Source organism: Sinocyclocheilus rhinocerous, unplaced genomic scaffold, assembly GCF_001515625.1.
Source record: "Sinocyclocheilus rhinocerous isolate Xijiao unplaced genomic scaffold, SAMN03320098_v1.1 scaffold395, whole genome shotgun sequence".
Lineage (NCBI taxonomy): Eukaryota > Metazoa > Chordata > Actinopteri > Cypriniformes > Cyprinidae > Sinocyclocheilus > Sinocyclocheilus rhinocerous.
In genome coordinates this window covers 2,999,976-3,023,205 of record NW_015660890.1, presented here as the reverse complement: position 1 = coordinate 3,023,205, position 23,230 = coordinate 2,999,976, and the positions used below count along the sequence as shown (strand labels likewise).

The 23,230-nt window shown below is 37.0% G+C and overlaps 4 protein-coding genes and 1 pseudogene across 7 annotated transcripts in view; 1 reads left to right on the top strand and 4 right to left on the bottom strand.

The window, feature by feature from the left end:
- The window catches only part of LOC107725918 (uncharacterized), a 15,380-nt gene extending 7,162 nt beyond the window's left edge, over window positions 1–8,218 (bottom strand). For 2 of the 3 annotated variants that reach the window (XR_001638178.1, XM_016535334.1), the window contains exons 1-16: window positions 7,996–8,218; window positions 7,501–7,694; window positions 7,310–7,423; window positions 7,143–7,238; window positions 6,931–7,041; window positions 6,721–6,844; window positions 5,456–5,896; window positions 5,111–5,357; window positions 4,206–4,384; window positions 3,873–4,098; window positions 3,605–3,747; window positions 2,692–2,941; window positions 2,444–2,562; window positions 1,625–1,874; window positions 1,434–1,540; window positions 983–1,232 (exon numbers count right to left, since the gene is read on the bottom strand). Coding sequence is in view for 2 of the 3 variants with exons in the window: in XM_016535334.1 (XP_016390820.1) it covers window positions 983–1,232; window positions 1,434–1,540; window positions 1,625–1,874; window positions 2,444–2,562; window positions 2,692–2,941; window positions 3,605–3,747; window positions 3,873–4,098; window positions 4,206–4,384; window positions 5,111–5,357; window positions 5,456–5,896; window positions 6,721–6,844; window positions 6,931–7,041; window positions 7,143–7,238; window positions 7,310–7,423; window positions 7,501–7,694; window positions 7,996–8,026 (2,882 nt within the window). In the remaining variant the exon portion in view is untranslated. The remainder of the gene's footprint in view (window positions 1–982; window positions 1,233–1,433; window positions 1,541–1,624; window positions 1,875–2,443; window positions 2,563–2,691; window positions 2,942–3,604; window positions 3,748–3,872; window positions 4,099–4,205; window positions 4,385–5,110; window positions 5,358–5,455; window positions 5,897–6,720; window positions 6,845–6,930; window positions 7,042–7,142; window positions 7,239–7,309; window positions 7,424–7,500; window positions 7,695–7,995) is intronic. The other variant, XM_016535335.1, reaches the window with a different exon arrangement.
- A 700-nt stretch (window positions 8,219–8,918) lies between these two features.
- On the bottom strand, window positions 8,919–10,834 carry LOC107725907 (DNA-(apurinic or apyrimidinic site) lyase-like). Its single transcript, XM_016535323.1, has 2 exons — window positions 10,781–10,834; window positions 8,919–9,902 (listed from the first exon to the last, which is right to left on the bottom strand). The coding sequence occupies exons 1-2, from the start codon at window positions 10,832–10,834 to the stop codon at window positions 9,522–9,524; spliced, it is 435 nt and encodes a 144-aa protein (XP_016390809.1). The 3' UTR covers window positions 8,919–9,521.
- Window positions 10,835–11,126: 292 nt separating this feature from the next.
- On the bottom strand, window positions 11,127–13,976 carry LOC107725930 (DNA-(apurinic or apyrimidinic site) lyase). Of its 2 annotated transcripts, XM_016535357.1 has the most exons (6): window positions 13,862–13,976; window positions 13,624–13,671; window positions 13,389–13,508; window positions 13,141–13,304; window positions 12,780–12,972; window positions 11,127–12,244 (listed from the first exon to the last, which is right to left on the bottom strand). In XM_016535357.1, the coding sequence occupies exons 2-6, from the start codon at window positions 13,655–13,657 to the stop codon at window positions 11,730–11,732; spliced, it is 1,026 nt and encodes a 341-aa protein (XP_016390843.1). In that variant the 5' UTR covers window positions 13,658–13,671; window positions 13,862–13,976; the 3' UTR covers window positions 11,127–11,729. The 2 variants fall into 2 exon arrangements, with proteins under 2 accessions (XP_016390843.1, XP_016390844.1); XM_016535358.1 differs by lacking the exon at window positions 13,624–13,671.
- Window positions 13,977–14,130: 154 nt separating this feature from the next.
- LOC107725941 (probable tRNA N6-adenosine threonylcarbamoyltransferase) lies at window positions 14,131–16,960 on the top strand (annotated as a pseudogene).
- Window positions 16,961–17,887: 927 nt separating this feature from the next.
- LOC107725935 (uncharacterized) lies at window positions 17,888–22,469 on the bottom strand. The gene is made up of 4 exons (XM_016535366.1): window positions 22,290–22,469; window positions 19,624–20,349; window positions 19,512–19,544; window positions 17,888–18,483 (listed from the first exon to the last, which is right to left on the bottom strand). Exons 1-4 carry the CDS (start codon window positions 22,303–22,305, stop codon window positions 18,434–18,436), a joined length of 825 nt encoding a protein of 274 aa, XP_016390852.1. The 5' UTR covers window positions 22,306–22,469; the 3' UTR covers window positions 17,888–18,433.
- Window positions 22,470–23,230: the final 761 nt, after the last annotated feature.

Genomic DNA, 23,230 nt, shown 5'->3' with positions numbered 1-23,230 from the left:
GATGAAGGATTTTGAAAGTCTGACAGTGTTGAGCACTACTGTAAGGTTAACCCTGCATGGTGTAAATGTTTGAAAATGATTAACAGTTGAAAACATTAGAAATTTAGAAAAGTAATCAAAAAGTAATCAAATGTAATCAGTTACATTACTTTAATAAAGTAATTGAAAAGTTACACTACTTATTACATTTTAAGTAGGGTAACTTGTAATCTGTAACCTATTACATTTCCAAAGTAACCTTCCCAACACTGCATATTATCCATATACATCACATTTGAATGTTTTGAAACATGTTGAATATGCTCACTGAGGCTGCGTTTAATTAAAAATACATTTAAAAAAAAGTAATATTGTGAAATATTACAATTTAAAAGAATAGTCAAAAGTTTGGGGTAAGATAGATTAAGAAAGAAAAATACTTATATTCAGCAACGACAAATTAAGACTTTTATGTTACAAAAAAATTATATTTCAAACAAATGCTATTGTTTTAAATTTTACATTCATTATAGGATTCAAAAAAAAAAACGTGTCATGATTTCCACTAAAAATATTAAGCAACACCACTGATAATAATAAGAAATGTTTCTTCAGCAGCATATTAGAATGATTCTGAAGGATCATGTGACACTGAAGACAGGAGTAATGATGCAGAAAATTCAGCTTTGCCATCACAAGAATAAATTAGATTTTAAAATATATTAATATAGGAAACTATTAAAATTGCAATAATATTCCAAAATATGACTGTATTTTTATTCAAATAAATGCAGCTTTCTTGAGCAGCTTTCTTTTAATTTATTTAAAGAAGTCTCTTATGTCTTAAATTGTAATTATTCAAAAATGTTGATCTGTAGTGTATGCTGTGCAGTACACAATTATTGCATTCTGAACATAACATTTAAGAACTAGTCATCAATGCAATAATCTTTAACATGTATGTAACCAGTACTAAAGCCTGCTGAGTTTGGTTCTCACTCACCCATCATAGTAAAACTGGGACTTGAGTCTCTTCACACGAGAATGGCACTGCACGCCTGTTCGGTTGAAACCCAGTGCCATCATTCTCTTTGAAATATATCTGTATATGTGCCTGTTTTTCGGGCAGGACATGAGGCTGTGCTGCACACGGTCATCACCCCAGATGTCCAGCAGGGCCTGCGTCTCCCGGTCTGACCAGGTCATCTTCCTGCCGGACTCAGATACGGCTACCATGGCTGCCTGCTGGTATTCTGAGGGAGAACAAATGGATGAAAACAAAAACACTGAATACAGTAATGATGATCAGTAACTGTAATGATAAGAAAGTCTGAAGTAAAATGTCTAAAGGAGACCTGATTGTTGTAAATTGTTATTTTGGGGTGAAATGTGACCTGTGAGATCCACCCTAAACAAAATGAAGTAATGAATGAATGAATTTCAAAGTCACAAACCTGCATCTTGATCATCTTCATCACAGACATCCATGGAAAAGGCCTCATCACCCAGAACCTGCTCCAGTTTATCATAGTACTTGCAATCTACTTTCTCTATGCCACATCTAGATGAGAACAATATAGAGGAAATTATTAAACAAAGTGGATGAAAAGTTAAAGCCAGTGTCAACAAGCAAAAATAAACTCACTTTTTCCTTTCATAACACTGGCGGAAATTCTTTGTCAGGTTCTTGATCTTCCATCTGCATTGCTCTGGTGTTTTGAAGAATGCCTGATTGTTCATTTTCTCTGCTATATCGGTAAACACGTGGATGTTATGGACGGATCCTCTCAGGGCTTCCTGCACCTCATTTTCTGCCCAAACATCTATTAGAGCTACAGTTTCAGAGTCTGACCAGGATGTTGTCTGGTCTACACTGTTGCAGGTGTCCTGAGATTCTGACAGAAGGAAAGACTTTATTTTTACTGGTGTAACAAAAACAGGCATTACTACAATTTATAGAATCATTTTGGGCTGAATTTTTGGCAAAAAAACTAATATACTGTAATATATAACCCTTATTTCATGTACTATGATATAAAATTAAAACAGATTTGGCATTTGGCAATTTAGCATTCAATCACTTGCTCACCAATGGATCCTCTGCAGTGAATGGGTGCCATCAGAATGAGAGTCCAAACAGCTGATAAAAACATCACAATAATCCACACCACTCCATGGAGTTGTTTCTTACAAACACACAGCTTTTCACTTCACACGGCATTAACTGATGGACTGGAGTGGTGTGGATTATTGTGATGTTTATATCAGCTGTTTGGACTCTCATTCTGACGGCACCCATTCACTGCAGAGGATCCATTGGTGAGCAAGTGATGGAATGCTAAATTTCTCCAAATCTGTTCCAATAAACATACTCATCAACATCTTGGATGGCCTGCAGGTTAGTAAAGTAAAGAATACACATTTCAGATCTTGCACACTATAACTAGATGTTTAATAAAAGTACCTGATTTGATGCCTTTGTTGGATTCGTTATCTCCTGACCCTTTAGAAGAAGCATTCCTTTGAAAAATGTCTTCCATCAGATCATAGAACTTGAATTCTACACGTTCAGCTTCAGGTGAACTGCACAGAAAAAACACACACTGAAATTATATTTAGTGCTTAGGCCATATTTATAAATAATGTGCTAATGTGATGGCACTCTTATTTTAAGCTGTATAACATAAACCCCTTTGGAATATCTTCACTGACCTCATGCTGTCCCTGCACTGCCTGTAGCTGATTTTGAGTCGTTTGATTCTGGTGTGGCATTGCTCAGCGGAGCGCAGGTATCCATGGGTATTCAGTTTCTCAGAGATCTCTGAGTAGATGTGGCCATTGTGAGGGCAACGTTGAAGGTTCTGCTGGACTTGTTCATTGCCCCATAACTGGAGGAGAATCAGTGTCTCGGCATCGGACCAGGCGACCTTCTTTCTATCGTCCATGCAGTTCATTGCTGTTTCTATGTTGGGTGATGACAGGCGGACATGACACAGTGACCCCAAAAAGTATTAGACACTTAAAAATGTATGAATCCCCATTCATGATAAATGAAATGGCTAGAAGATCAATTTATGCTGCGTGTGCTCTTTGTGTGTCATTTAAAATGGTTTGGGGTCGGTAAGATTTTTAAAAAAATTTTTGAAAGAAGCGTTTTTGATCAAATATACAGTAAAAACAGTGAAATATTATTACAATTTAAAATAACTGTTTTCTATTGTAATATATTTTAAGATGTAATTTATTCCTGTGATGCAAAGCTGAATTTTCAGCATTATTACTCCAGTCTTCAGTGTCACATGATCCTTCAGAAATCATTCTTATATGCCGATTTGCTGCTCAAGAAACATTTCTTATTATTAGCAGTGCTAAAAACAGTTGTGCTGCTTACTACTTTGTGTAGTAGAAAATATGACTGTTTTTCTGGATTTTTGATTAATAGAAAGTCCAAAAGAACAGCATTTATTTGACATCTTTGGTAACATTGTAAATTTATTTACTGTCACTTTTGATTTAATGCATCCTTACGTATTAAAATAATTACTTTCAAAAAATCATACTGACCTCAAACTTTTGAACAATAGACTTACACAATACAATATTTACAAAGATGACAGGAACAAACCTATTTCCTGGCACTTGTACACCTGAAATTCAATGTCCATTGACTCCTCCTCTTTGATCTGTGATGAGCTTGGTTCTTCATTAGCCATAATTCTCTCCATCTGTTTATAGAATTTAAATTCAACTGGCTCTTTGCCTTCAATGCTGCAAAAAGAATCAAGAACAGCACTTTCAGTTATTTAAAATAAAACAACTGCATTGAATTATATTCACTAGTTTTTCATGTCAGATGGGTTTTTTTTTTGACAATGATGTTGAACAGCGCTCACTGTTTACTCTCGTAAGACTGTTTGAAGCACAGCTTCAGTCTTTTGACTCGACTCTGACACTGCTCTGCTGTTCGGATGTAGCCGTGAGCAGCCATCTTTTTTGAGATCATGGCAAAGATGTGTCCATTCTGGAGAACCCCTCTCAACTCTCGCTGGGTTTTGTCCTCTCCCCAGATCCTGATGAGGGTTTGCGTTTCCTGGTCTGTCCATGGGATATTCCTGGTGTCTTGAGAGGGTGTAAATGAAAATTTGGTTAACAACATATTAAAATAGTTAATTAGATAGAATTAGAACTTAAATAGTTCATAGCATATGTCCAAAAATTCTAAGTACCCTCTAGTCCGACATGACCAAGAACATCCCAATCAGTGTCATCTTCTGCCTGCTGTCCTGAGGACTCTTCTGGAATGCTGACATCAGTAACAGTGTCTTCCTGGTCTGTAGATTCTTTACGGCACAGAATTTTCTCCAGCACATTATAGAACTTCCATTCCAGTTTCTCTCCTTTCATACTGCCAAAAAACACACGTTCATTTCACTTGCAATCATAGGAAGAAAAAAAGTTTTATCAAAAAAAATAAAAAACAATCAGTTTCACGTTTCAAAGATTCATATACCCTTCTGTTCAAATGTTTAACTATATGAAAATATAGTTAAAAAAGTAATATTATGAAACAATTTCTATTTTAATTTATTTTAAAAAATGCCTGTGATGCAAAGCTGAATTTTCAGCATCATTACTCCAGTCTTCAGTGTCACATGATCCTTCAGAAATCAGTCTAATATGCTGATTTGCTCCTCAAGAAACATTTCTTATTATCAGTGTTGAAAATAGTTGTGCTGCTTAATATTTTTAGTGGAAACTGATAAATTTTTAAAATATTTTTTTAAGAATAGAAAGTTCAAAAGAACAGCATTTTATTTTTAAAATGTAACGTTATTTTTTTAGTCCTAACTGTCGTTTTTGACCATTTAAGGCATCGTTGCTGAATACAATTTTTAATTTCTTTAAAAAAAAAATCTTACTAATTTACCTTTTAAACTTAGTAAATGTCATGTTAATGTCTTGTGTAAAAAGATGGATCCTTTTTTAACTATACAGAAAGTTATTTGGCCCTAAAAGTTTTTCTTTAAAGTCAACATTAAATGACTTTCACAGTAATAACGATAAAACCAAAAATATTCATTATGAAAGTCTATTTCATGTTGACTGCAAATGCATTTATAAATGAACTCACATGTTTTCATGGCACTGTCGAAAGCTCATTTTCAAGCGTTTAATCCTGGTGTGACACTGCTCTGCAGTTCTGGTAAAGCCTCTCTCGAACATCTTCTTCGAGATGAGGTTGAATATGTGTCGATTGCGGGCGCAGTCTTTTAGACTCCGTTGGACGCTGTCTTTCCCCCATATGTCAATGAGGCTGAATGTTTCTTCCTCTGACCAAGGGACTTTTGAAGCGTCAGAGGTCTGGTAGGAAGACTCTTCTGAGTAAATAAAGCAGAAAAGAGTTTAAATCTGCTTGGTTGCTTATATTAAAGTAATTCACCAAAATAAATATTTCGAATCATTTCGAAGAACTGACCTGTGTATGCACCCAAATGATTGATAAATGTGAACTCTCTGGACACGTCTGAGCTGTCGTCTCTTTTCTTTTTAGAGGACTTTTTAGAGTGTTTTTTGGTTTGTGTCTGATTCAGCTCTTCACCAAGAAAGCTGTCAATGTTCTTCTTTTCTCTATATCCGGCACCTGTGATTGGCCAATTCTGATCATCCTCCTCCTCTTCATCCTCTCTCTCCTCTGTCTCTACTTTGAATTTTCTCTTTTTAGCCACCCAGCAGGACGTATCAGGATCAGACAAGGTTTTAGAAGTGTGGCAATCATCTTTGTCTTGACCATCTACATCGGCCCCTGATTCAGACGGGTCGCCGGATTCTGTGTGATCGCTGGAAATGACGACTCGAACCAGCGGAGGGAGAGACTGAGATGAAAATGTACAGCTGTTATGAGCAGAGTGAAGAGACTCTACAACAGAGAAAGACAAAAAGACAAATAAAAGATCATCCTTACAAACACTTGTCGGGTGCTTGTGGAGAAAGTAATTAAGTGAAGGTGTTTTGTGTAGCACAATGTTATTTGCTGCTAGTTTAATTAAGAAAATGTTAATTACGTGTTAATTTTTGCCATATTATTTGCATTTTGTAATGTTCACATGTTGTATATTTAAAGTTTTTGTGATTACCATTTTGCTGAAGAGTAGTTAAGGTGTGGTTAAGTGGTTATATGATGACAGCTAGAAAGTGTTATTACAGATTACAGTCTGGTATTTTGGCCAGATGCAACAGTTTAAAGTTGAAATCAGCATAATAATGGATTTGTTACTTATAAGCATGTAGATTTTCACTTCACAAGACATTAATTGCTTTGATTACTAGTAGGTTATTGTGATGTTTTTATCAGCTGTTTGAACACTCAATCTGATGGCACCCATTTACTGCAGAGATGTTACATTTCTCCAAATCTGTTCCAATGAAGAAACAAACTCATCTTTATCCTGAATGGCCTGAGAGTGAGCACATTTTAAGCAAATTTTCATTTTTGGGTGAACTATTGCTTTCAGACTTCCCAAATGGTTATCCTTAGTGAAACTATCCCTTTGTAATTCGGGTTTCGTTTGTGAAGCTGTTCTTTTGTCATTCTGATTGCATAAGCCATCTGGCTCACACCTTCACAAACACAGATGCAACTAAACGAGAGAGTCAAAACTGCATCTTGTATTTACACAACATAGAAGCATCTGATATATCCTTTCACGTGTATATGGCATAATTTAATGTAAAAACTTATACCATTGTCCTGAAGACTTCCATTAGCTCTGTGATGTTCAAGCAGGGTCTTCATCTGCTTTGGGACAAAAACTGAATGAAGACATTCCTCCAGAAGAGACGGGCAGGTCCTGAGCCAAGAGACTGTCTGAGGAACAAAACCAGACCAACTGTAACAGAAATAATACAGTAACCGTGTTCAGTTCTTTTTACATTTTATGTTTATTGATGTACCTGTGAAAGGTCTGGGACTGACATCATCCGTTCAAACTGCAAGAGGAAGGCTTCCATAAGTGTCTTTAAGTTTTTGTCAAACTTGGGGCCATATTCCTCTGGGAAAATGTTCTGTTAATTACACAGGTTTGGGGGGGGGGGGCAATTCATTTCATGGCAAAGAAACAAAAACAGAAAGCCAAGTGTTGTGAGCATGTTTATGTGTTTGTAACCTGAAAGAAATGCTCTCTCTCTTCAGGGTTGCTAATAAGGGTCCGAATGAGGTCTAAGAAACAGGCCTCAGATTCCTCCATGTCTTCATGAACCACCTGTAATGTATAAAGTCTATTAAAAACATCTATAAATTTTAATTTAAGTGCAAGCGTGATGTTTCAACAACCTCCAAATGGGGTTCTAAGCATGATTTGACACGAGGAGCATAGATTCGATCCAGGTAAGGCTGAATGTCTTCCAGGTTGACCTGACGTTTACCACGACACAACTCTAGAAGACGCTGTGAAAAATAAGAGATACAGTACTGTAACCAATGCTCTCCTTGAAAGCCCAAACTTTTTCATGGTGGTTTGTTACCCTTGCTCTTAATCCAAGTATCAGCTGGGTTCTTTGATTGTAATTCAGAAGCTCTGGCACACTCTCTGTCACCATGGTTACAAACTCCTCCAGCATCTCATAGTGCTTCACCTGTCTCTGTTCAGTCACCTGCCACATGGCTGCACACAGTAACCTCAAAGGTGGAATGATGAAACTCATCAATGAAAGAGGGTCTGATATAAAAACAAGACAAATAGGAAACAAATGCAATGAGAGGCAGCATATGCATGCATGTTATTAATCAGCTTTGACTTTATATTAGGCATTTAAATTAGGATATCTTGTTTTGTGTTTTGAAAATCCTTAGAAATTAAATGAATCAAAATGCATTTAAAACCCTATGCTTTCATCTAAAAGGAAGTTGCGTGATAATGAAAATGACTGAATTCATTACATTGCTTTCACTTTAACATGCTGATTTGTTGTGTTGCATTTTAGGAAAATGGAAAAACAAACAGGATAAAAATTACTCACCTTCGATTTTCTTGGTCCAAAGCGCTTCCATTGTTTACAACTTCAATCAAGTTTAAACAATCTCGAAATTAATACTTTCAACAGCTGTGTATCATAATTCAGATTAAAGCCGCTATCAGACGGGATACTTTTTAATTTCGATGCGCTTTCCAACTGACCATTTCGTTCGTTTCAAAACACTGGACTGAACGACACAGATTCCGGTCTAATCCGCTTTAGTCTGGTCTACAGTGTAATCCGAGTTCTCCCTCTGGTGGTGCAAAACCACATTATACTAGTTTTGCGAGACCATCTCACAAACCCAGCTCCCAAACCATTCTTTCCTTTCGCTGTTGTTTTGTTTGCGTCTTACTGTTAATGTGGTTTAATCTAGACTGGTCTGGGGCATGGGGTCCAGAAACATTATGGATTTATGTTCATATTTTATAAATTGGTCAAATTGAGGCGACTTTTATTATGAAGGATGTGGCCGTGGATTTAGCTCATGAATATTTAATTTAGTCAAGCCAACGTTGCTTTGGTGACCTAGCGGGAGTTTCGATCACGTGTCCTTATTAATATTCATAAGCCACCATACCGCCGGCTGCCATTGGCGAACGTTACGTAATTGACGTTCAGGAGTCTTCGCCATTTTCGCACTTCTTATGAGCAGTTTGGACTACGGTATCAAATTTGTTGTACTTTGTAGGCCTAGGTGTTGTTACAAACGAAACTATTTTCACCTTTTTAATATATAGACTCATGACTGTTTAATATATGCATAAATACATTGTAATCAGCTTCTTTTTCATTTGTACAGTAACAACAGAAGAAAAGTATAATACTTAAAACATGTTTGTTACTTAGAGTTATATGGTGTAACTTTAAAATGAAAATAAGACCAGAGACTAATTCTTTTTTTATAAACTACTTTATTTCAAAATCTGAAAAATGGCTACAGACACACACTCTGGGGGGGAAAAAAACAGCACATAAGCAAAATCATTGGTCTTTTGAAACTAAGTGGCATATGTAACATTTAACCACCACTAACTTCACCAAGTCGAGAGTAATGTACAATCCAGAGGTTAAAATAGCACCAAAGACAAAATCCAAAGATCTTTAACTTCATACAAATCAGACACATCATATATCCTTGCAGGTCAAGGTATTTTACAAGCTTCAAAACATTTTGATATAATCAACACTGATAAGTTTGGCAGTGTTTGTCATTTAGACAGTCTGAGTTTTTTTTTTAAACATTGCAAATATAAAGTGGGATAAGAGCTTGAAATTATGATTTTTAGTGATATTTTAGTGTCAAAATCTGATTTCAGGCGACCAATAACAGCAGAATGATCCAAAATTGCAAAACAATTTATCCACGAGTCCTTTCAATGGGTGTCTGCACCACACATATTCCTACATGTGGGCCTGTATTTGGTTTTAGAAAGGAAATACTATTCTAGGACTAACAGGACTAGATCCTTATGTGTCTATGCAGATGTATATGAAACTGAAAAGCTTGAGGCCCTGAGAAACCTGATCTACACTGCCAAATACAAGGTAATAGGGCAGTGGTCACTTCCCATGGCTGTGTTTCGGATCTTGCTGTCACACAGACCTGGGAGCAAGGCGGACGACAGCAAAAAGTAGTCCAAACGCCAGCCGACGTTTTTGGCTCGAGCATTCATCATGTAGGTCCAGAAGGTGTAGGCATTGGCTTGTTCCGGATACAGCTCCCGAAAACTGTCAGTAAAACCAGCCTCCAGAAGTTTGGTGAAGCCCTCCCGTTCCTCAGGGGTGAAGCCTGCGTTCTTGCGGTTACCCTTGGGGTTTTTGAGATCAATCTCTTGGTGGGCCACATTCAGATCTCCACACAGCACCAGGAGCTTGCGCTGGTCCAAGCCACTCAGGTAAAAGAGGGTCTGATATAAAAACAAGACAAATAGGAAACAAATGCAATGAGAGGCAGCATATGCATGCATGTTATTAATCAGCTTTGACTTTATATTAGGCATTTAAATTAGGATATCTTGTTTTGTGTTTTGAAAATCCTTAGAAATTAAATGAATCAAAATGCATTTAAAACCCTATGCTTTCATCTAAAAGGAAGTTGCGTGATAATGAAAATGACTGAATTCATTACATTGCTTTCACTTTAACATGCTGATTTGTTGTGTTGCATTTTAGGAAAATGGAAAAACAAACAGGATAAAAATTACTCACCTTCGATTTTCTTGGTCCAAAGCGCTTCCATTGTTTACAACTTCAATCAAGTTTAAACAATCTCGAAATTAATACTTTCAACAGCTGTGTATCATAATTCAGATTAAAGCCGCTATCAGACGGGATACTTTTTAATTTCGATGCGCTTTCCAACTGACCATTTCGTTCGTTTCAAAACACTGGACTGAACGACACAGATTCCGGTCTAATCCGCTTTAGTCTGGTCTACAGTGTAATCCGAGTTCTCCCTCTGGTGGTGCAAAACCACATTATACTAGTTTTGCGAGACCATCTCACAAACCCAGCTCCCAAACCATTCTTTCCTTTCGCTGTTGTTTTGTTTGCGTCTTACTGTTAATGTGGTTTAATCTAGACTGGTCTGGGGCATGGGGTCCAGAAACATTATGGATTTATGTTCATATTTTATAAATTGGTCAAATTGAGGCGACTTTTATTATGAAGGATGTGGCCGTGGATTTAGCTCATGAATATTTAATTTAGTCAAGCCAACGTTGCTTTGGTGACCTAGCGGGAGTTTCGATCACGTGTCCTTATTAATATTCATAAGCCACCATACCGCCGGCTGCCATTGGCGAACGTTACGTAATTGACGTTCAGGAGTCTTCGCCATTTTCGCACTTCTTATGAGCAGTTTGGACTACGGTATCAAATTTGTTGTACTTTGTAGGCCTAGGTGTTGTTACAAACGAAACTATTTTCACCTTTTTAATATATAGACTCATGACTGTTTAATATATGCATAAATACATTGTAATCAGCCTCTTTTTCATTTGTACAGTAACAACAGAAGAAAAGTATAATACTTAAAACATGTTTGTTACTTAGAGTTATATGGTGTAACTTTAAAATGAAAATAAGACCAGAGACTAATTCTTTTTTTATAAACTACTTTATTTCAAAATCTGAAAAATGGCTACAGACACACACTCTGGGGGGGAAAAAAACAGCACATAAGCAAAATCATTGGTCTTTTGAAACTAAGTGGCATATGTAACATTTAACCACCACTAACTTCACCAAGTCGAGAGTAATGTACAATCCAGAGGTTAAAATAGCACCAAAGACAAAATCCAAAGATCTTTAACTTCATACAAATCAGACACATCATATATCCTTGCAGGTCAAGGTATTTTACAAGCTTCAAAACATTTTGATATAATCAACACTGATAAGTTTGGCAGTGTTTGTCATTTAGACAGTCTGAGTTTTTTTTTTAAACATTGCAAATATAAAGTGGGATAAGAGCTTGAAATTATGATTTTTAGTGATATTTTAGTGTCAAAATCTGATTTCAGGCGACCAATAACAGCAGAATGATCCAAAATTGCAAAACAATTTATCCACGAGTCCTTTCAATGGGTGTCTGCACCACACATATTCCTACATGTGGGCCTGTATTTGGTTTTAGAAAGGAAATACTATTCTAGGACTAACAGGACTAGATCCTTATGTGTCTATGCAGATGTATATGAAACTGAAAAGCTTGAGGCCCTGAGAAACCTGATCTACACTGCCAAATACAAGGTAATAGGGCAGTGGTCACTTCCCATGGCTGTGTTTCGGATCTTGCTGTCACACAGACCTGGGAGCAAGGCGGACGACAGCAAAAAGTAGTCCAAACGCCAGCCGACGTTTTTGGCTCGAGCATTCATCATGTAGGTCCAGAAGGTGTAGGCATTGGCTTGTTCCGGATACAGCTCCCGAAAACTGTCAGTAAAACCAGCCTCCAGAAGTTTGGTGAAGCCCTCCCGTTCCTCAGGGGTGAAGCCTGCGTTCTTGCGGTTACCCTTGGGGTTTTTGAGATCAATCTCTTGGTGGGCCACATTCAGATCTCCACACAGCACCAGGAGCTTGCGCTGGTCCAAGCCACTCAGGTAGGCCCGGAAATCCACATCCCAGGTCTTACGGTAGTCGAGTCGCACCAAACCACGACTGGCATTAGGCACATACGCCGTAACCAGGAAGAAAGATGGAAACTCAGCAGTGATAACCCGACCTTCTTTATCATGTTCCTCTTTACCTATATTGAGGCAGAATGAGATTTAAAAGATTGATTTCATAATGAAATCAAAGAAATACATGACTATTGCAATACTACTATTGTAGTGTAAAATATAAGTATTTACTACTACTACTAACAACATTAATATTATATTTAAATTATAAAACTTAATAAAGAAATATGACCTTGCAATAAAACTATTGTACTGTAAAATAAAAACAAGTATATAAATACTACTATTACTTCTATTAATAATAGTAATTTTAGTATAGTAGGACAAACCTCAAATTAAAATAGCCATCTTAATTTCTTTGTGTTCAAACATAGTGCTTTTATTTTGTTTGCAAACTGCAGGGAGACCTTAAATCCACTTTGCTGACAAAAGATTTATAAACAATTCTGATTACAAATTTGGAAACATGGTTGTTTGCATTGTGTTTTTAAATGCATACTATAAGTGAAACACAGCCGTTGCATAGATGGAGATTATGCAATTCACATGGGTCATACAATATTGAAATCCTTACAAATATGGGAAAAAAAAGACACTTACCAATACCATAGGTGACACTGAGTGGTTCAGTCTTGCAGAGCATGGCGACTCCGCTGTAACCCTCCTTATCCTCTGATCCAGCCCAGTACTTGTGTGGATACTCAGGCATGTCAGTGATCTCAGATGGCAGGGCTTTCTCAGCGCACTTAGTCTCCTGCAGACACAGCACATCTGGATCCTCCTTGCGCACCCACTGCAAACAGACAAAAAACAAAGAAATTGAAGAGTCCATACCTCTACCAATCTGACATAGACTCACACAAAAATACTAAATAAAGACACAGAGACTGGCTAGACTTCACAAAGAGGACCATGCAGTACATGCAAAACACAATCAATGTCTTGTATGTTGAATTCTCACATCAAGGCCGTTCTTTCTGACCCAAGCGCGCAGACCGTCCACATTCCAGGAGGTGATCTTCATGTTGGATGCACGACCATCCTTACTGGTCATCTTATCTGGAGGATCTTCATACAGAATTGGGGCCTCTGGCTCCTTCCCCTTTTTCTCTTTCTTTGCAGGTTCTGTGATAGAAAACTCCATGTTATCTGATGCACTTTGTGAAGATGCAAACTTTTTTTTTTAAATATAGTATTAAAACTCTGTACCAGCTCCATTGCCAGTCTCCCCCTCGACAGCTTCCTCGTTCTTCTTGGCTCTTTTAGGCATGCTTACAGTTGTTTTAAGACCACACACGCGTAAGAAACTGACAGCACACACACGAACACCTACAAGAAAGGACATGCGCAATGGAATGTGTTCAATGCATCGGTCACTGCAAACCTCTCAAAACAAAGGCTGTAAAACTTATATAGCTCGCACACAAGTGATTAAATCACTTACATAAAATGCGTGAACTGCATAAACCAAAATGCATGAGCTTGCAGTATGCTGCAATAAGGAATGGATATACATTAGCCACGTTTGAACGTTGGCCAAAAGTGCGGCCTGAATGAATGAAACAATAAGAACAAATGGCTCGCGCGCTCTGCGTTTATAATAGACAAATTTATATTGACCGCGCTGAGAACTCTTTAAATATAAATTTGCATTTCATTATATACAAAAAGCTCTTTCTTACCTAACACTTTAATCGTTAGTTGAGTTTATAATGAAACCTCGATCTGTGCAGAACTATGAACTGCTCTGCACGGAGCGGAAGCCGAAGCTTTCTGCAATGTGCATGAGGCGCATGTTTCCCCATCAAGACGTGTCTGAGCTATTGCCTGACTAAAACTAAAGACTAAAACGTTTTTATATATATATTTGTATATCAAATTATTGACAAATATTAGCTTTAAAATATATTTATATACATTTATTAAATTGTTAGCACTAATATTCCCATCAATTTCATCCAGGCATTTAGTAAGAGCCATGTTAGCTGTTGTTATGGTCCTACAACCGGCGAGTGTGCGGTAAGAGTGGAGAAGCAGTGTTAAATAAGAGATAAAACAAAAATATAATTATTAGTATACAAGTTATTATAATTAACCCAAAACATGACAATCCCAACAATTTAACAATTTAATCTATTAATGATCAGTTTTATCCAGCAGCATGTGTCGCAGACCTCTGACAGCCAGACATAACGTAACAGATTTAACTTTAATTGTAAAATTTAATGTAGAAAATTTTAAAAACCTTTTAAAAACACACTCGCACTTTTGCAGTATTGACATTAAGACATAAAGAAATAGATTTTGAGGGAAAAATGGTAGACATTGTGTAACAGTGTCCCAGTATTTTGTGTTCATTCTCCCAGCAGAAACCATGACTGTGGTGATTGGATTTGAGGGCAGCGCTAATAAGATTGGTGTGGGTATCATCAGAGATGGGGAAGTTCTGTCAAACCCCAGGCGCACTTACATCACCCCACCTGGCCAAGGTGAGATCATTAGACCAATCGTTACCTCTAATGGACTGTGTCATCTTTATTTAAAAACTGCCACCATGCTTCATTTGTGTCAACGCATACTGAAACATTCAAAAATAAAGTTATTTGTGTGAAAGCATATTGCTGATTATTGTCATATAATTCACTTAAGTTAATGGTGTTTATGGTCACAGTTTCATTCACGGATCCTGAAAATTTATTTACATCACTCGACAGAAAGGTTTTTTCAGGTTTTAATAAAATGTAAATGAATAACAGTCATAATTAACAAGCATATTTCCAGTACGCGCCTCAGGCTTGCACAGTATTGTCAACTCACTCATCAGAATCTTCGGTAATCCTCGGCAAACTTCGACAGTTGGTTGAACCGGCTCATTCAGTTCTTTTTGAGTTGGACATGCTACTTCGGCTGTGTGTCCTGCGTCATCAACCTGGAACTAAAGTTCGATTCAGTTTGATTTGTGAACCGGCTCAACCGGTTACTTCCTGAGAACTGGCTCAAAAGAACGATTCGTTCAAGAACCTAACATCACTAATTTATAGAGCCTTATGTTTATTTGGTATGTTTCTGAATTTTTTCTGTGGAGGATTGGAAAATATACCTATGATTTGTCTAAAATGTATGTAAATTTAAGATTACAATTTTCACCTGCATTCACAGATATCAAATGATCCCAGTCCTGGTTACAACATTGAACAGATGGCAAAGAAGTGAGTTTCCATGTACTTTAACATACCTAATTTGTGTAAAAGCATTTGTTTGATAGATGTTAATATGCACATTCATTCTTCAGGGGCACCAAGTATATAGATCTGCCGTATACAGTGAAGGGTATGGATGTGCCATTTTCTGGGATTTTGTCCTATATAGAGGTGAGATGAATGACTGGGAGATGTCTTTAAATTCTGTTTACACTTCTTTAAATTTAAATAATTATGTTCACATGCAGGATGCCGCTCACAAACTGTTGAGTACAGGTCAATGTACGCCTGAGGATTTGTGTTTCTCCCTACAAGTATGTACTTGAACCTGTGCTCACTATGCTTCCAATAAGACACATTAATTTATGATTATGAAAAGTGACTAAAAATAATGGGATTGACAGTAGACTCTGTTCGCTATGCTGGTGGAGATCACAGAAAGAGCCATGGCTCACTGCGGCTCTCAGGAGGTTCTGATCGTCGGTGGAGTCGGCTGTAAGTGTTTTTATGCTCATTTGTTTACATTCGTCTCATAGAAAAGACTGGGTCTCTGTATTGCAGTTTTGTCAGCATCTAAGCATGCGCTTTTTTGCAGGTAACCTGCGACTGCAGGAGATGATGGGGGTCATGTGTAAGGAGAGAGGTGCTCAACTTTTTGCCACAGATGAGAGGTAATAAACATGGCCGGCTTTTCGTTGGTCACTGCTGAAATAACTCACGACATTCAGTGTCAGTGGTTTTTAATCTCTTCATGTTAAATCGTAGATTTTGTATAGACAATGGAGCAATGATCGCACAGGCCGGATGGGAAATGTTCCGCTCGGGTCACGTCACAGAGCTATCAGACTCCTGGATTACACAAAGGTAAGCAACTTAACAAATAGCCATCAGAAACATTGGAACAGATTTGGAGAAATTTAGCATTACATCACTTGCCCATGAATGGATCCTCTGCCGTCAGAATGAGAGTCCAAACAGCTGATAAAAACATCACAATAAAGTAATGCACGTGACTCCAGTCCATCAATGCCTTATGAAGTGAAAAGCGGTGTTTGAAAATAAGCACATCCATTATAAAGACATTACAACTTAAAAGATCCATAATTCATAATAACGCTTCCTCCAGTGAAAAAGTCTATTCCCTGTTGTCTCTCACATCAAAACCTTCATAAATATTTGTTTTTCCTTTAATAAAACGTTTTGCTTTGTGCACGTGACTTTGTGTCACAGATAACCATGCTATTTTCATCATTAGCCCAATGATTTTCCATTGCATGCTGAGATTAAATATAGACCCAAGATAAGTTTTTTTTCTTGTTCAGCTGTGACGTGATCATTTATTAATTGTCTATTTTGTTTTTAGGTACAGAACAGATGAAGTGGAGGTCACATGGCTGGACTGATGTTTGGATCTGGTTATTTAGGAATTTCAGTTGCACTAAAGTTAAGTTGTACTCATTGATCCCATTATTCATCCTCATGCAATATTCATTTTTACATCGGGGACAGAAGTAGTTTTATATCTCAGTTAAAGGAGAATTGTCTAATATTTTTGTAAAAACACTGAATAAAAAAAGACCTATTGACTTAAAGCTTCAAATCATTTGATCATTGATTATTTATGATGTGAAGTGCTGTATAAAAGCAGTATTAAACTCACAATTACATTATACATCACTAAAGGAAGTTCATCCAAAAATAGAAATATCCTAAAAACAATGTACTCACTCTCCGGCCATCCAGGATGTAGAGGAGTTTGTTTCTTCATGGGAACAGATCTATAGAAATTTAGCATTACATCACTTGCTCACCAGTTGATCCTATACAATGAATGGGTGCCATCAGAATGAGAGTCCAAACAGCTGATAAAAAAATCCTGACTGATGTAAATTGATAGACTGGAGTGGTGTGGATTATTGTGATGTTTTTATGAGCTATTTGGACTCTCATTCTGACGGCACCCATTCATTGCAGAGGACCCACTGCTGACCAAGGGATGTAATTCTACATTTCTCCAAATCTGTTCTGATTAAGAAACAAACTCATCTACACCCCGGATAGCCTGAAGGTGAGTGAATTTTCAGCACTTTTTTTTATTTTTGGGTAAATTATTCCTTTCAATATTAGACTGATTGACAACATGGCAGCTCTAAAATTAAGTACTGGTGGTAAATCAGCAAGATTATTCAATACAGCAGATTTTCATGTGTGTTACTGAAACACCCTGTGACTCTACATAGAAAAAGTGATTTGGAAAATGGATAATAGATTGATTACTGAAATACTAAATATCCACATTTTTATTTTCCTATAGATTTATACAAAAACCAAAAGACCATGAAATATTTTAACAAGTTTATTCATTTTTATTATGCAACACTGTTCGATTAAATCTCTGAACATCTTCCAGTGTAAATTATTTGTATATTTCTAAAAAAAAAAAAAAATTTGGTCATACACAGCAACGGAGTCCTATTAGGATTTATGACCGACATTCAATCTGGGTGAAATATATATTAAAAACAGCATTAAGACCAATAGACATTTGAAGGTGCTGCCATAATGTGCCAATGGCACCTCTGTAAACTTCATGAGAACAATTTGTGTGGCAAGAAAGGGATTATCACCGGAGTGAAGACTGATGAAGACATTCTGGATTTGGTTCTAAAAACGAGTTCAGTCTTTAGAGAAAGGGATGATGTGTTCAACTACAGGTCAGAAAGTGCTTGATTTAACCACTTGCACACAAGTAGGAACAAGGGAAGAATAAAAGGGATTTTTAACTGTAAAACTGCAGTTCACTGAAATAAAATTGCAGCTTTTTTTCCTTAAAAAAGATGATTCCCCACCATTAAAATGACAGAGGTATGCAGAGGGACTCTGCGCCTGAGGCAGACTCTGTTGTAAGGCAACCGAGAAGTCCAAGACATCTATCTTCATAGGGGAACAAGTCCTAAAGTGTCTCGGCAGAAACGTTGAGGGGATGAGAACCTGAGTGCGGGGTGTGTGTTTCGAGTGTGTGTGTGTGTGTTTGTGGAGATGTGTTAGTGTGTGCTAGGCAGGCAACTCCAGGGCATTCTTGTACCAAACAACCTTTGCAGGGTCTGAAAAACAAAGCAAGCCTGTAAAAATAGTGAAAATGATCTAAAAATAGTAATCCTGCTTGTTTTATGGATAGTACGGCTATATAATATTGGAAGAAAACGGACATTGCTATTTGATACTGTAAAGCTGCTCTGACACAATCTGTATTGTTAAAAGCGCTATATAAACAAAGGTGACTTGACTTGACATTGCGATATTTAGTTTAAAAAAATACAGGAACGTTTACCAGATTACTTATTAGATTAGACTTAGATTACCAGATTAGATATCTAAATAAATAAACAAATATTTATTTACTTGTTTGTGTTTACTCTTTACAAGAACTTACTCAAACCTCTTTTAATAGTCAACTGTTACAAGTTATATCTTCCCTCGAGTTTTCATAGGGAATATTCCAAATATTGGTTTTTGACCAATTCTATAAAATGACTTTAAAATAATAATGACTGTGATCTTATTGTGATAAATAATAAACAAAATAAGAAATTTATTCTAATATTTAAAGTAAATAAATAAAATAAAATAATTTAAGATAAAAATTGTGATTTTGATTAAATAAAATAAATAAAGAAATAAACTGTGATTTTATTGTGATCATAATTAAATATCAAACAAAATAAGAAATGCACTACAACATTGTAACCTTAATAAAAATCTAGTATTTAATAAAGTATTTAATAATAACTTTAAAATTACAATACCAACATTTATGTATTAATTCCTTCATTTTCAAACGTTAAACCATCAAGCTTTTTTTTGACAGGTTGCCAGAAAATTGATCCATACTCTGCCAGGTTTCAGAATGAAACTCAGAACTGTGTTCTTTTGCATGCAAACAGCATGTAGTCTGGCGTTTTCAACAGAGCCAGAGATGCTGACGGGCAGAGCCACTCTGAAGCCGGTAGCATATATATTTAATTAAATCATCAGTCGGTGTGATTTAACAATTGCTATATCGAGATACTGATTTAATTTTGACATATCATGCGGCCCTAATGGAGATGAATAAAAATAGTCAAACACCAACCTTGTTTTTGTCTCCATAATATTGCTTTCCATTCTGCGGATCAAAAACAACTACACTGAGTTAAGAAATACAAACAAGAAAGCCTTTTGCAACCTTAAATGTATCGCATTACCTTGTGTGTGATACTCCAATGCTTCCTCCAGGTGGCGACAGCTAAGCAGCAGCTCCTCTGAACTCTCTGAGCCTCTCGTGACCTGACCAGGCAGAGACTCTGAAGAGGCATGGGTCGGTTTTACAGTAACCTCTCCAGCAATTGGGTGGAGATCCGGAGTTTTCTCCTGGGGAACATCTGCCTCCGGGCCATCGCTGATGAAGCTGAGTCCCCACTGGTTCTGCAGCAGAACCCCGATACCAAGGGGCTCTTCGGCCGCTCCAACAGAACCTCCCCGTGCCTTCACCTTGGAGGCGTAGCTGACGGCCGGCTGCAGTTTGGCGGGACTGTCCTTCACTGGGAAAGCAGGTGGAGGTTTGAGCAAAGACAGGCTGTTGTCTACCCATCGTTCTTTCTGTCCGGTTCTGGAGTGTCTCTCATCCGAACGTGGCCCTGGTCTCGGGCCGTCACGCCGAAAGTTTCTTGATTTATTCGGGACGCGACGCTCTCTCGACATGAAGGTCTGGGTGTGACCCACCCCATTCAGAGAACCTTCCAGGCTACTCGGTGAGGCTTGACGTTTATCCATCCCAGAGGAACAGCCCCCTCCTCCCCCACCGCAGCTGCCAGAGCCGGGGGAGAGGCGACGGTTTCGGATCTGTGGTTCGGGTTTAGGGGGTGACACTAGGACTGCTGGATCACACAAGGGGTCGGACTCGCACACTGCATTGCTTGACTCCCAAGTACCTAATGAAAAAATCAGATGAAATTATTCAATGATAAAACATGCAAACTGTTACGAAACATGTTAATTGTCCCAGACCTTGAGTTTCTAATGCAATCTCAACCATATTAACTCTTCTAACGATTTCTCCCAGCTGCTTAATTCACATTTTGGTGTTTGCATCAAATTAAATTTACAAAAGTGACTTTATATTTATTTCATTTTATTGCCATAGCAGCATGTATGGCTATTTTCATGGCCAGATCAGTGTATTTTAAAAGAAACCAACAGTTATAACTCATAGTAGTTATGAAAAACAACCCACATCATAAATGTTAAAGGGGTCATATGATGTTGCTAAAAAGGGTCATATGATGTTGCTAAAAAGAACATTATTTTGTGTATTTGGTGTAATGAAATGTGTTTATGCGGTTTGTTGCATCCAGTGGGGACATAATTACGGATTATAATGACTTCTACTTAGGGTTGGGTACCGGTTCACATTTTGAACAATAGGGCCCTACAAACTTTCTTTATTTCTTTTTGTCCCCCCAGAAATTCTTGTTTTAATTTTTCTGAAAATCAAATGAAGGCATTAAACATTTATTAAAAAACATACTTACAGTCTGTGAGTCAGAACAGCTGGCATTGTACTACTCTACTCTACCAGGATCAGGAAACAGTCTGTGGTTTTCTGACTCTTAACTTTTATAAAGAATATCTCTTTGGATTTGAGACTTTAGTCTTTGCAACTTTACAGATCTTCTTTATGCACCAAGAGCTTGTAACACTCCAAAGAGAAAGGAAAAATTGAAAATCGCATCATATGACCCCTTTAAATAAGATTTTTCATTTAGTATCTGATTAAAAATAATTATTCTTGGTGAAACTTTAAAAAAAAAAAACTATTATAGAACTTCCTGAATAAAAACATTGCCCGTTTCAAATAGGCCTAACTTAAAATAAAATTTAAAACTTAATTGGTGAAATAAATCTTCCATCGGCATTCAGCATAACAGATATATTTATCAATACTAAATTTAATTATATTTCAATGGTTTTTTTTTATTATTATTTTTTTTTATTATTATTTAAAACCTAGTGGTTTGAAGGTTAGTGTCAAAGATTGGTAAAGATTTACAATGACAATTAATTGTTATTTTGAGGCTCCACTGTGAGTTTTTAAAAAAAAATCTCATCTAATGATGATTTTTGCCTATCCAGCCACTAAATAAAGATATAGTAGATAGATATATGCACATGCATACAAATGCCCCAAGCAAAGCAACGAGTCTTGAGTCAATGAGCCATAGCAAGATGTCATTGGAAATTTCTAGTCGGCGCTTCATTCACATCTGCAGAATCAGAGAGGCCTAACGACAGAAACTAAGACGAATCTGTAAAACATTTCCTACTCATAAACAACATTTATTAATAACACATCTCATTACAGTTCGGTGATTTCAGTGCCTTCTTATATTCACGCAGTTTACACCAGCCTGGAAACAACACAAAGCGTTGATACTGGCAAGCATTTTATATAGTCTAAATGACCAAAATAAACGTGTTTGTAATTCTAGGACATTATTATATCGTCAAATATGAGTCAGAATAGCATTAACGACATTTAAAGGAGATTCTGGCGTGTTAAGATTGCTAAAGCTAACAGCAGGCCGCTTGTGTTTGGATGTTTAGCGCCCATAACAACCGCCTTTACACCGATCAGCAGAACAAACCCGACACGTCGGATTAAATAAGAGCCATTGCTTATAATTTCAGATCATTAAAAATCTAAATGATAACAAAGAACGATGCTAGTGACATCAGAAAGATCGAGAATCAAAAGTTTCACAAGTCTCATTCTCATTCCGCCCTACACGAGCACAAACAACTTCATATTACAAAACACTTTCACTATTAACCAGCCAAATCGAGCAAAACATACCTTAAAGCAGCCTCTTACCTGTTTTGATATGCATTTCGGTGTGATAAATCCGGATTTTAAGCGCGGGTTGGACTTTAGTGTGTGTAGCGCAGCGGCGTGTTGCTTAATGCGATCATACGGAAGTGACAGTCACCAGGGAGAAATGAGGCGATGACAATTTCCGGTGTGCTGAAGGCGCGAAGAAGAGCGGGAACGGCGCATGACCAGATTTTAAATTGTATGATAACAAGAAAACTGTTAATTATTCCTATTTTATTTGTAGTTTGCCGTTACATAAGAAACAAAAAAAGACAAGTATGTACATTTATGTACAATTAGACTCTATTACTGTTGAAAATGAGATAAAAGAATACACTTGTGTCTAGTATGATATGAAATATGGTTTAAAGTTATATAAAAAAGTACAACCAACAACTCCAGCATTTTTATGCCCAGTAAGGAACACAAAAAGATCCCATGAAATTAAAATATACTACAGATTAGCTATTGTCTAATCAAATGCAAATGAGAATCTCCCTTCCCTAATAGACCTACCTTGGAGCTGACTAGCTAGCCAATCATGTTCATGAGATGTATAACTACAGACAATTGGCCATTAAAGTTCATTGTATCTTTGAGGAAAAGGATGGAGTAAAAATGTTTTTTAAGAACAAAACCATCAGTCTACACAACTGCATGCATGTTGTCTCACCTTCAGTGTCCATTCTGTCCACTTTGTCAAAGTGTGTCTTTCACAGACAAAGAAAAAGTTCCATATTTCTCCTTTCAAGATTCTGGTCACTTCTTCCTTTGCTGCCTTTCCTGACCTCTTCACAGGAATCTCTCCTGTCTTCATTACTTCTGAGTTTTGTTGTTTTCCCTCAGCTGATTGATCTTTTGTCTCATGGGGTACATGATCAAGCTGCTTATCTGTGAGGTTATCTGTGTTTTTCTGTTTGTATTGTATTGTATTTCATCAC

Excerpts from the sequence above, each read along its gene's own strand:
- LOC107725907 (XM_016535323.1), bottom strand. The coding sequence starts at position 10,834 with ATGGCGAAGACTCCTGAACGTCAATTACGTAACGTTCGCCAATGGCAG. Across the intron at positions 9,903-10,780 it reads TTCGCCAATGGCAGCCGGCG|ACCCTCTTTTACCTGAGTGG; the intron begins GTATGGTGGCTT and ends TTTTTATATCAG.
- LOC107725930 (XM_016535357.1), bottom strand. The coding sequence starts at position 13,657 with ATGCATTTTGGTTTATGCAGTTCACGCATTTTAT. Across the intron at positions 12,973-13,140 it reads TCAGAAAGAACGGCCTTGAT|TGGGTGCGCAAGGAGGATCC; the intron begins GTGAGAATTCAA and ends GTCTGTTTGCAG. Across the intron at positions 12,245-12,779 it reads CAGTGTCACCTATGGTATTG|GTAAAGAGGAACATGATAAA; the intron begins GTAAGTGTCTTT and ends GCCTCAATATAG.
- LOC107725935 (XM_016535366.1), bottom strand. Across the intron at positions 19,545-19,623 it reads ATTGGAGTATCACACACAAG|AATGGAAAGCAATATTATGG; the intron begins GTAATGCGATAC and ends TTTGATCCGCAG. Across the intron at positions 18,484-19,511 it reads ATTATGGAGACAAAAACAAG|ACCCTGCAAAGGTTGTTTGG; the intron begins GTTGGTGTTTGA and ends TTTGTTTTTCAG.